This window comes from Pelodiscus sinensis, chromosome 1, assembly GCF_049634645.1.
Source record: "Pelodiscus sinensis isolate JC-2024 chromosome 1, ASM4963464v1, whole genome shotgun sequence".
NCBI lineage: Eukaryota > Metazoa > Chordata > Testudines > Trionychidae > Pelodiscus > Pelodiscus sinensis.
The window spans coordinates 305689465-305701837 of NC_134711.1; the positions used below are offsets into that span (position 1 = coordinate 305689465).

Sequence of the window (12373 nt, forward strand, 5' to 3'; positions counted from 1 at the left end):
AAAGGTGCTCAGATTCTGAAGTTGGAGTTCATACATGTAGCTAAGATAGTTAGGCAGTGGGCAAGGCTTTAGAGGAAGCAAGACACTACATAAATTTGGATAAATATTGAAGTGTGGAATGTACTGCATCACAGCGTACACTTGGTACACACTTGTTGTACTTAAGGTTGAAAGTAGGGTAACTGGTTACCCCGGGTGATGCTGATTGGTTAACATTTAACTGGTTAACATTTTAAGCAATAATTGAGATCCTTAGTTGAAAACTTGTTTGATATATTCTGCATTATTAAAAACAAAACAAAACCAACAAAACACCTTTTCAACATATTCACATTTGATTTCTGTCCTCAAAACACTGAGCAATGTGTTTAATTTATGATGTTAGAATCCTTTAGTTCTAAAAACTCAAAAGCCTAGCTAGGATTATGGAGGCCCAATCCTACAAATACTTTGATCAAAATCACTCCTCTCTTCTAACAAGCAGTGCTATTGTATTTGGTGTCTGTTCAAATGAGCATTCTTACATTAAGTTTCAAATACTGGGCCTACATATTATATGCAATAATAATAATAATAAATTAGACAAGTCATCCAAAGATGGTAAAGTTCTTAAGAATTTTTAACAAGTCTGAAATGGTCAGAAAATAGACTCAAGAGCTGACGCTGCAAGCTGCTCTGTGGACTACTGAAAGTGCACAGAAATCCACTGACTTATAGAGGTCTGCCAATAAGCAGTTTACAGGACCAGACTCTTACCTCTACTCCACTGGCAGCTTACTGTTTCTAGTGTCTAATGAGCAAATGTACAACATAGGCACTTCATCACTGTAAATATACTTACTTGCTAAAACCAAAATTGACTGACTGGTCACTCAAAATTTCAAATTGTACAGGACGATCACCCATGCAGTATTTTCTTAATAATTCAATGCAGGTGTGTAGTGTTTTTCTGGAAGGTTTATTTTCATGAAAAAGATCCCCACCTAATAAAATAAAATCTACCTGCACAGATCAAGAGATTTGTTACAGTCAAATGGCATTGTGTTTTATCTTAAAAGCAATTCTCTACATGCTATTGTAAAACATTAATTTTAGTTTTCAGTATATTAAATTTCTTACCAGGTCTTTAAAGTTAATACCATAATTATAGACTTTAAAACAAGTAAAACCGAAAATATTTGTAGTTAAATTAATTTAATCTTATTTTACAATCTAGCAGTTATTCAGAAAAAATAAAAAGCACAATTTGCAAAAAGACAAAACCATGACAACAAAAACATACAATTCTTTGCAAAGCAATATCACAGATGTTCTTAAAAAAATCAATGATAAAGAAGATCCCAACAATATTTTACAAGTGTTCTACCCCAATTTCTTTAAAACTAATTTATTAGAGTAAATGAGTAAGTATATCTGTGACAGGGCAGAGGCACCCCACACTCTGGAGCTTTCCTGGCGGCTCTCGGGGCAGTGGGTGGAGCCGCAGCACCAGGCGTGCCGCAGCCCGGGAGCTGAGCAGCGCCGGAGACGGCATACCAGCGGTGCGCCAGCTGCTCACAGGCAGCCGCCCCGACAGGATGCCCAGGCACAGCAGGGAGTCCAGACGCCGGGGCGGGGGAGGTGACTTCAGAACAAGGGCCCAATCTTGCAATCTTTAAGGGGCTCCACAAGATCTAGACACAGGACTGAAGCCAACCTTCCTCATATTTTCTGGAAAGCATCCAAAGTACAGTCTCAGTGCCTTATTTTCCAAAATGTGTAAGACTGCTTACTTCTTTTTGTTGAGCATGTCTCAAAATTTCATCAAAAGTTACAAATGTATCATTTCCACGCACAGGATCCTTCTCCAAGTACCCAAGGTGAATGTCAGTAGCAACCAAGATTTTGAAGGTATCTTCTTCATTCCTAAATTTAATTAAAAAAAATAAAAAACCTGTATTCTGAATTCAGCTATTTCCAGTCTTTAGTACAATAAACCATTGTACCAAAATTTACCAAAGACACAGCAGTCTACAACAAAGATTTATATTTTGTAGCATTAACAGGATACCATGAACTTAAAAACCAAATGTCTCATGTTTAATCTACATTTGTTTCAAACAACACCTAGATTTACCGTAAGTAAAAGATGTTATGGGCTATATCCTGCAAATGGATCCTTGCAGATGTGGGGCTGCACCCTGTGGATCCCTTTTAAGGATCTAACCCTAAAGGGGAAAAAAAGTCTTCATAAAACCACGAATATTGGTTTAGAGAAATGGCCTGAGCAAACACCTGAAACTAGGGTGACCATACTTCCCTATGCTAAATATAGGCTACTCAGTAAAATTATAGGTTGGACCTCGCTGGTCTGGCACCCACAGGACCTGACTGGTCCCAAAAGAGGGGTTTTGCCGGAACAGAGAAGGTTCCTCCCATTGTGGCTGCACTGCCACCGGGTTACGGCTCCAGCCTGCCCTCACTGCTGCCTCAGTCCCCTAGGACTCTCTCCAGCCCCCCTACTGCTGGGCCAGAGCGCCAAGGCCAGAGCTCCACAGCTGGGGCGAGAGCTCCCTAGCTGCTGGAGCCAGAATGCAGCTAGAGCTTTGCAGCCAGGGACAGGACCAGAGCTCCCTGGCAGGGGCGAGGAGGTCCACAGCTGCAGCCAGGGTAGAGCTCCCCAGCAACCGGGCCAGGGAGCTCCGCTGGAGCAAGAACTCTCTGCCATGATGGCCATCCTCCCTTCTCCCCTCCCACATACACACTGCTCCTGTCTGAGTTGCCATTGCTCCTTACGGTGCTCCTGCCCCACCGCCAGACCTCCCTCTTCCTGGACAGTGTGGTCCAGGAATATCCGTGGTCCATGCCGGACCAGGGAGTCCCAGTTAAAAGAGATACAATCAGTACTCATATTCAAACGAGTTCAATGGAAAGAGATCAGAACTATGTAATATAAGAGTTCAAATATCAAGTTGACTGAGACCCTGTTAAAAAGGAGTAGTAATTTAAGTCTTATTTACTTTATCTTTAAAGCTTTAGGATTTGCACGGGGAGAGATATCTCACACACAGTCTCTCATAGACATCTCTTACATGAGGGGGGAAGAAGGGGCGTGAGAGGCTTCCATGTGCCAGTGCTGTACGGGATTTTGGCACATGCAGGGCTTGTTTACTCCCAGTCAGTGTTCTGGACCACAGGGTCTTCAGATTTCCTTGGGTGCCAGCCCATCCAGAAGCAATGGGGAAAGGAAGGAGCTTGTCAGACAGGCTGTTGGTAAGATGAGTGGTGCTCTGCACAGCAATGGGAACGAGACATGCCCCACAGAGACCGGGGGAGGAGGAGGTGGTAGTGGTACGGAAGAGCAGCAGGGCTGGAGAGGTGGGGAGGGCAAAGCAGGGAGAGGCAAGAAGGGTAGCATGTAAAGGGCCAATAGGACAGCGGAGGCGAAACGTAACTGGCTACCAGCTGGCGTCTGACTGCACTGAGATTAGGCATGCAGGACAGGCTGCACTAACAGATTAGCAGGGGGGAAGAAGCTAGCCCTGCATGCTGCAGCTTTGCCCTGCCACCAGGACAGAACATCTGGTCACTCTACCTGAGACCATTTAATTCATTTTTTTTTAACCTGAATAGCTTGGCCACTTGACTTTTTTCTTGCAAATGGAACAGAACTTTTTTTTGCACAGGGAGGTTATGGGCCTGGAAACAAACACACACAAAAACACAAGCTTACAGTGAGTTAATGGGACTCATCTCTGCACTTAGAATGGCACCAAGTGGCTAGGACTTCTTACTGAGCAGTTCTGAAGAGAGCTTGATGGGTCACACAAGGCAGAATAGTCAGTTCTAGCTTCAAATACAGATAATGGTGCCTAAAATATAAGAATACAAATGGATTACAATGAAGTACATAAAATTGAGTTCATGCCACCTACACAGTTTTGCACTGATAGTTTTGCTCTTTTTTAAAAAAAAATATAGAAAGCCAGTTGTATTTAATAAAATCACACTTTTTTTAAAAAAATCAACTGCATTGAGACACAATGAAATCAAATATATGGGGCATGACGATTCTCCACTGCTGCCCCTTGGGCACCAAAGCGGCTCAGAAGCTGCCCCAGAAACAGGGCTTTGGGCTTCCAAAGTTCCTCAAATGAGGGGGGGGGCCCGGCTGGCAGCGGCCCGCAAGCAATCAGAGGGGAAGCACAGCCCGTGCGCACGGCCTTAGAGGCCCAGAGCTGGCCCATGGAGACCTGATGCCGGGAAGGAGCGAGCGGCCATTCCCTCCCGCGCAAGGGGGAGCGCTGAGCGCTGCGGACCCAGGTGTCTGAGGAACCCACTGGCGCGCGCGCGCTACGGCCCCGCACTGCCGCCCCACCGCGTGACAGCCCCCCGCCCAGAGCCGTGGCGCCCCCAGCCCCCCGTTCAATCCCGCCACGTGAGCGGGCCAACAGCGCTTGTATCTGCACGAGGCGGCAGAGCCGGGCGCACACACCGCGCTGCGCTGCCTCCCCTCAGAGCAGGGAGGCGTCAGCGATGCCAGGCAGCTGGCGGGGGTGGGGCAACCCAGGACACTGCGGGCCTCTTCCCGCCGCCTCTGCACCAGTGCCCCGCCCTGCGGAGCGGCTGTCCCCGCAGCCCCGGCTGTGACGAGCAGGCACCAGCAGAGCGCGCTCCCGCTCTCGCAGCCTCACCCTGCAGGCCTAGCGCCGCGGTAGCACCCCGCGCCTCCTCGCCGCGCTTTCGGTTTCCATAGCGCTGAAGGGGGGGGGAGGGAGTAATATCCTCTCGCGATATCTGCCCACCAGCGCACCGTACCCTGCGCTCCTCTAGGCTAGGGCAAAGCCGGGACGCCATTGGCCAGATTGGAACCACCCACAGGCCGCGCTGTGGCCACTTCCGGGAGGAGCTGCGCACCCGGAAGTGTGCTGGGTTCCGTCTGTGTGCTTTCACGTAGAGGAGGAGCGCGACTGACGCCAACCAGCCCCGCCCCTTTCTCTCCGCCCCGCCCCGCCCTGCAGAACATGCTGGGCGTGGGGCTAGGACGAGGGTTTTTGCCCCCGTAGCAGCTCAGGCCGGGCGCAGTCACAGCTCGGAAGCAGGGCTGGGGGGGAAGGGGGCGGTGGGTGGTCTGCGCTCGTCTCGGTGCTACCAGAGTGGCGCAGGGGAATTGGTAAGCGGACCCTGGTATCAGCAATTTGAATCTGCTGTCAGGTGGCGTGTGACCCTGAGGTCCTGCCTACGCCAGGTCATTTCAAATCTTAAGACCCTGGGTGGCATTCAAAGGGCATTGTGAATGGGTGCCGCAGTGTCCTGGCACCTGAGATGTTTTGCATCATCAGAACAAGAGGAAATTTGGGGAAGTGGAATTAGACCAGCTACCCTGCTAACTACAATGTTAGCTGGCAGGTCAGCTGTGCATCAGCTATAACCTGGGAGCAGGAGCCAAAAGGGATAGGTGACTTAGAGATTAGAGAATGGAGAAAAAGGCATCCATCCCTTCTGTTTGAATTTTAAAGATTGGTAAACTCCTTGTTATACGGAGGTAGTGGAGGCACCAAAGCTTCCTTTCTGCCCCAGTCATGAATTTCTCTACTAGCATTGGTGCTTTATAGATGAAATGCTCAATGTTCTTCCTCTTTCTCCCTTCATCTGGACCTTTAGCCACCCCAGGCTCAGAATCCTTCTGGGGGAAAAGTATAGATAAGTCATTATTGCTACAACTCAAAAGAGAAACAAAAACTAATTCTGGAAACGCAAATATTAATCCACTTGGGTATTCCAAGCACACTATGCAGAATGCATATTCAATGCTGCTCCATATAATCTATATCATTTATAGATGTCATACTTTTTCTGTACAAGCACTTTTGTTTCTCGTGGGTTTTGGCAGCAAAGATGTTAATTGCAGCTAATCCAGTTCCTGTTTACATAGCCAGATTGGTAAAAAATACTTAAAACTGTCATTCTTAAAGTTGCTTTTAGAAAGTGTTTTATTGTGTTGTTGTTGGAACAGCACTTTATTTATCTTTTGATAATTTATTTGTGTGAGAAAGAAAAAAATATTTAATTATTTACATTTGGCATTTACAGCTGCTAACTAAAAATGGATGAAAGCCGACAATCAGACATGAAAAATACAGACAATAGAAAAGATGACAGAGAAGAGTTACTGGAATTTACTGAGAACTTTAACCAACTTGAATTGTTGGAGACACACAGACATCTAATTCCTATAGGAACTCAGAGTCTTTGGTCCGGAGAGTCTGAAGAAGAAGAAGATGAGGAGGAAAAAAGCGAGGAGTGGTTCCAAATGCAAGAAAAAAAATTGGAGAATAATCCAGAAAAACTGTTGCTTTGGGCAGCAGAAAAAAATCGGGTAAGAAGAAGTTGATCCACTTTATATATAAAGTATTTTTGACTGTATTACCTTATATTGGTATCTACCTGGATTATGTTTAAAATTAAGAATTTAGCCACAATTGTCATATTTTGCAAAGCATAATGGGAGCCAAGCTAACAGGACCTGGAATATTTGGGGCCAGGTCCTGCAAGCTAATCCACAGAGTTGACTTGCCTTTCAAGTCAGCAAATGAGGCCCCCAGCTTGCCTCTGAGGCTTAGGGGTACCCCATAGCATTGGGGAGCCCATGCTCCAGCCCCTACCCCCCACAGGGTTGGAGGACCCAAAATCTACTAGGTTGGGCTTCCCCACCTGAAGCTCTGTGTGCAAGGGGAATGTGGAGGTGTTTCTTTCTCCTTCAGTCAGGGGCCACGTCAGTGAGGGGTGGGTTTTTTGTTTTGTTTTATGGTCTTGTGATTTTTTTTCTCTTTACTTGTGTGCAGCCTCCAACTGTTGTTGTTTGGTTTTTTTTTTTTTTTTTTTTTTTTTTTTTTTTTTCCTGTGGGTGAGTGGACCCGGACCAGAAGAAGTTCCTCTCCCCTGTTTTAAGTGGTACTTTATCCTGTATGCACTACAGTCAACAGACTATAAATTTACCTTATTTAATTATACTTGTTACATATCTATTGCGTGTGTATGTTCACACATGCATTTTATGTACCAGTGAGTTCATGTCTGGTCTTCAAAAGAAACAGCAACAGTAAAATAATTGGTATAATTTAAAAATTGTTTATGTACAACCTTCTTCCTGAGACAAATATTATAAACTTCCTTTGACTGCATATCAGGCTGTCTCTAAATTGTAGAAATAAAAGCTATGCATCTCATTGAGTGAGGGTTCCATTAAACTGTCTGTCTTTCTTACATAGCTTAGCACAATGAACAGGCTCCTTTCTCAAAAACTAGCTCCTGTTAATGTCCAAGATGAAGATCAGTACACTCCCCTCCATCGAGCTGCCTACAGTGGACATTTAGATGTTGTGCGTGAGTTGATTGCCCAAGGTGCAGATGTCCATGCACTGACAGTGGATGGCTGGACTCCTCTACATAGCGCATGTAAGTGGAACAATACAAAGGTGGCTTCATTTTTACTTCAGCATGGTGCAGATATCAATGCTCAAACAAATGGACTGCTGACACCATTGCATCTTGCAGCAGGAAACAAAGGGAGTAAAGAAACTCTTGAACTTCTGCTGATGAATCGTTATCTGAAACCAAATCTAAAAAATAACTTGGATGAAACTGCATTTGATATTGCTAGAAGGACTGACATATATCACTACCTTTTTGAAATTGTAGAAAGTTGCACAAATTGTGTGCCAGATTCTTAAAAAAAAATTATTTAAACTTTTGAATGTGAATTTCACTTCCTCTTTGTAACATGACATTCTTTATACTTCCATGCAAAACTAGTGGTTTCTCTCCACTTCTCAGAAAAGATTTAATGGGAGATATTATAGAGGGAAATCTCATGATTTAGATTCAATTATTTTTGCAAGACAAATGACCATATACTTTGACATATCACTTACATACATTAGTAAATTTAGTGGTCTCTAAATTAGTAAGGACCTAATGTAATTAAAGTCTAAAGCACTAATATCAAGTCTTGGAGTGAGCTGGAACATTAACTGTTAAGTGAAAAAAGTCTAGCAGGTTATGCACAAATTGATAGTCAATGTTTGTGTTAAACTTTGTGACTTGAGACACTTGTTTTAACTCTTCTAAAAGTGCATGCAATTGAATGCAATTAACTTAGACAGGGGACACTCCAAAATATATGGTTAACACTAAATATTGTTTGTGTTGTGGATCTTTGTTGATGGCCTTATAATCAATGGAGTTGTCTATTGATAGACCAAGAGCATTTTCCTAAAGGTATTGAAGCTGTTCAAGTTTAGTTTTATTGATAGAGATGACTGTCATTAAAGATCCTCATTACACTCGCCTTCAAAATTAGTTAAGGAATAATGTTCAAGTGCACTGTCTACAATCTGAAACACATAAAGTTAAATGAAACACTGTTGTCTGATTCGGTTGAAACATTTTTGCAAAGCAGAAGGGACCTTAGTAGTATATCTGATTCATGCTGACATCTTGTATAGTTGATTCTAACACAAATGTCAGGACACCATTGTAGTCACATATTTCATTTTGTGTATTTTCTCATAAATTCTCACTACATTTTAGACAGTACCCTGAGTTCAGTTCCTTATTTGATCCCCTTTTTAACTGAAGAGAGGCCAGTATTACTAATCTGGAACATTCAAATATCATGAGGCGGGCACACAAGATATGAGATTTGATGAAAAACCATGTGATTTGAAAATAATAAACAGTGAGAGATAATGATGTATTTTCTGGCTATTGAACCTTTTTGGTATGCACTTGAGTTATATTGTCCAGCTTTTCTCTGCAACCATGACAGTTAGAAACTTACTTCCAGGTTTTAGTCTAAAGTAGATTCTCATGTTTTCTCATGACTCCAGTAGCTAAAGCTTTAAGACTTACACCAAACATGATAAAACTCTCAATTAAATCACCAGTGTTGGTAACACAGTGTAGTCTAACTCTAGCATTTTCTCTATTTGTCAGCACCTTTCTCTCCAAGTAGCTCAGGATCAGATCATAAAAGGGTATTGCAAAGCTCAGCTTTGCCTTTGAGGCACTTAGAAATTACAGGAACAACACTGTGATCTACAAAGCCTAAGTTATATGCTTAAATAATGACTGGGAAGAGGCAGGCCTTCTAGCATATGATCAACAGTCAGTCAGTTTGGCAACTCAGGTAAACTAGCCAATGGGAGATGCTGATGAGGGGTGTTTCTTGAGTCCAACCTCCTCACAGAAATAGTGACCCAACTCCAGGCTGCAAAAACACAAGACGCATAACCAGGAACCTATCTCCCGCAGTCAGGTGGCTTAAACACCTAACCTACTATTTGTGAGAATGGGTAAGGCATCTGTCTCACTCCACACAAAATGGCCAGAAAAGTGGTTAACTTACGTGGGATGCAAGAGGGCCATTGAAGAAGGGAAACATCTAGGCTATGTCTACACTGGCGGCTTCTTGCGCAAGAACTTCTAGTGCAAGGGTTCTTCTCCAAAAAGTCTTGCGCAAGAAAATGTCCACACTGCCATGTGCGAGATGTGCTTTTGCGCAAGAGCATCCATTGCAGTGTGGCCGCTCTCTTGTGCAAGAAAGCTGTGATGGCCATTTTAGCCATAGGGCTCTTGCACAAGAAACCCCTGCCCAGCGTCCACACTGCCCTCTTGCACAAGAGCTCCTGCGCAAGAGAGCTTACGCCTGTTAGAAAAGATCGTAGCTCTTGCATGAGAAGCCCTCTCTTACCATGCTGTACTGTAAATCTTCTTGCACAAGAGCGGGCAGGCAGTTTGAACACTCTGCAGATTCTTGCACAAGAACCCTCCTATGTAGACATAGCCCTAAAGTTCATATATAAGATCACTGTCTTGTTGATTTTTGTGATTCTTGCTCCAGGCTGGAATTAGTCTTAGCACAATATAGAGCATTCTTCCTTGTTTTGTTCATCAAGAAAATGTAGTCATCTGTTAACACAGCTCTTTGTCTTAACCGTTGTCTACAGTGGCAAGTTACTATGCTGTAGCTTTCTCACTCAGGGTGTGAAAAAACACTCTCACACGCACAGCATGTTACAGTGCAGTAAAGCACAAGTGTAAATAGGCTTCCTATACAGTTAGCTACTCCTCTAATGGAGGTGGATTAGTGAGGGTATGTCTACATAGCAGCATTATTCAAAATAACTGACATTATTCTGAAATAACAAAGAGACTGTCTACACTGCAAGCCATTATTTTGAAATAATGGTCAGCTGGAGGACTTCTTACTTTGACTCCTGTAACCTTCCTTTTACCAGGACTAAAGGAAGTTGAAGGAAGAGTGTTCTGCCTGCTGCATAGACAGCACCAAAAGCCGAATTAAGCTATTTCAACTTAAACTACACAAGTGATGTAGCTAAAGTTTGAAGCTAAATTCAAGTTTTGTCTTGCTGTGTAGATGTAGCCTGAGAGCGCTCTCTGCCAGCCCTCTTAACTTGACCACACTGTCGCATTAAAAAGCTGTCATGGCAGTGCTTTAAACTTGAGCATACAAAGTTTTAGGAAACATAAATGAGGGTTTAACACTTTGCCTCAACAATAGGCTCAGTCCTTACCAAAGCAAGCAATAGTTTCATAAGTGAAGTAAGCATATTAAGAGGCAGGTAATTGACTAATCATGCAGTCAATACAATTTGTATCGACTACATGATTAGTCAATAAGGGAAGGTGCTTGCACTGGTCTGGGACCTACCCCCATTGTGGCCCTGCAGTTTAAATGTAGTAAGAGCCGAGTTGCCTGTGCACCCCGCTCCTACTATATTTAAATCGCAGAGCTGCGGTGGGGGTAGTTCCTTTACCGGTTTGAGCCAGGTGGCTCTTACTGCATTTAAAATGCAGAGCCGCAACGGTCCCACACCCAGCATAAGCCGGGATTCCTCAGTGCCAGCTTGCGCCGAGTGCATCTCTGCTGCAGCTCTGTATTTTAATTGAGCCAGTTGGTTCTTACTAAATTTAAAATGCAGAGCTGCAGCGGTCCTGGACCCGTGTGAGCTGGGACTGCCCAGTCCTGGATCATGCCAGGTCCAGCAACCTGTCCACAGGGGGGCCCAGCAACCTGTCCACAGGGGGGCCCAGCAACCTGTCCACAGGAGGGCCCAGCTCCCTGCTGGGACCCCCCACGGACAAGGGTTGCTTCATAAAGCCTCCCCTACCATACCTCCCCCTGCTGCTGCCTCTGATGGGGGGGGGGGGGGCAGGCAGCACCATGGATTATTAACTAGCACTTTATCAAACCTAAGTTATTTTTCCTGGAGTGTGGAAAGAAAGTTGTGTATAGCTTTGATTTATCTATAGCATGTGTTTAAAAAAGCACCTTATGTATGACGCAAAAACTATTGCTATCATTGTAAAGGTATGACTTTTCAAGGAATTATACAGGATGTTTCTGATGTGAAAAATAACTGTTTTTTGTCAGGAAGCTGCATTCAAATTAATTGTGGTGGTGAAGATAATGGTATATTTTCAGCAATGCCGTCTGCCCAGAAGGCAGCCCATTAGGTAATGCATTTGACTGGAAATCAGGAGACCTAGGTTTTGTTTCCAGTTTTGCTAATGACCTTCTGTGTAGAATCTTTCATCTTTCTGTACTGTGGAGACTTGCCTTCCTTTGTAAAGTAGTTGGAGATGAAAAGTTTTACAAAAGTAGTATTACAGAACTGCAACTGCGAAGTGAAATTTCAAAGTACAGTACTGTTTAATCATCACATTGTTTGGCAATTCTACTTAGTGTATCTACAGAAAGTGAATGCAACCCTTTAGTGAAAACCACATCAGTATCATAGAAGAGTGATGGAGATCTAGGCATGACAGTGGCATGGATTTTGTCTACATTTTCATAATTTAGTGGTGTTTTAACACTTTTATTAATAGGATAGTAAATTTTAGACTGTGTTCCAGCACACAGACTGTCAGCCGTCGGTCAGGGCAGTGTGTGTGTGTATGTTTCCGAGAAAAGGTTTAATGTCTGTGTCTTTACTGCTAGGACCGGGGTCCCATCGCAGAGGGTGGCCAGCAGACGCCCCGTTATATAGGAAGAGTTTATTACACCTTAGATTTTAGCTGCTAGAACACAGGGGTTCCTTCGCAGAGGGCAGCCTAGGAAAGGCTGAAAAGGTGCCCCAACGGATCTTGTCACCTGGGAGTGACACAGATCCAAATGCCCAAGCTCTCCCTATGTCTGTTCCTTTATGACCGGCTGAAGTTCTTTTAAATTGTGCTTGGTTCTATTACAGCAACTGAAGGAGTCAGGTTAAAGCTTAAACAGTTACAGGTTTATTAAAGAAGCTTATAAATCATATGGTTACAATGGCTATTGCTCTATTTCTTAAATGCTAGCATATATATATATATA

At 43.9% G+C, this 12373-nt stretch overlaps 2 protein-coding genes across 6 annotated transcripts in view; one reads left to right on the top strand and one right to left on the bottom strand.

Moving 5' to 3' along the window:
* Nucleotides 1-4809, bottom strand: part of MRE11 (MRE11 double strand break repair nuclease) — a 55930-nt gene extending 51121 nt beyond the window's left edge. For 2 of the 5 annotated variants that reach the window (XM_075919364.1, XM_075919366.1), the window contains exons 1-4: nt 4674-4808; nt 3713-3851; nt 1773-1905; nt 842-1002 (exon numbers count right to left, since the gene is read on the bottom strand). In XM_075919364.1, the coding sequence (XP_075775479.1) occupies nt 842-1002; nt 1773-1905; nt 3713-3732 (314 nt within the window). In that variant the 5' untranslated portion in view covers nt 3733-3851; nt 4674-4808. Of the gene's footprint in view, nt 1-841; nt 1003-1772; nt 1906-3712; nt 4453-4474; nt 4632-4673 lie in introns of those variants that run through there. The other 3 variants (XM_075919365.1, XM_006134410.4, XM_025190354.2) reach the window with 3 other exon arrangements.
* A 139-nt stretch (nt 4810-4948) lies between these two features.
* Nucleotides 4949-12309, top strand: ANKRD49 (ankyrin repeat domain 49). Its single transcript, XM_006134409.4, has 3 exons — nt 4949-5152; nt 6073-6358; nt 7251-12309. The coding sequence occupies exons 2-3, from the start codon at nt 6086-6088 to the stop codon at nt 7710-7712; spliced, it is 735 nt and encodes a 244-aa protein (XP_006134471.2). The 5' UTR covers nt 4949-5152; nt 6073-6085; the 3' UTR covers nt 7713-12309.
* Nucleotides 12310-12373: the final 64 nt, after the last annotated feature.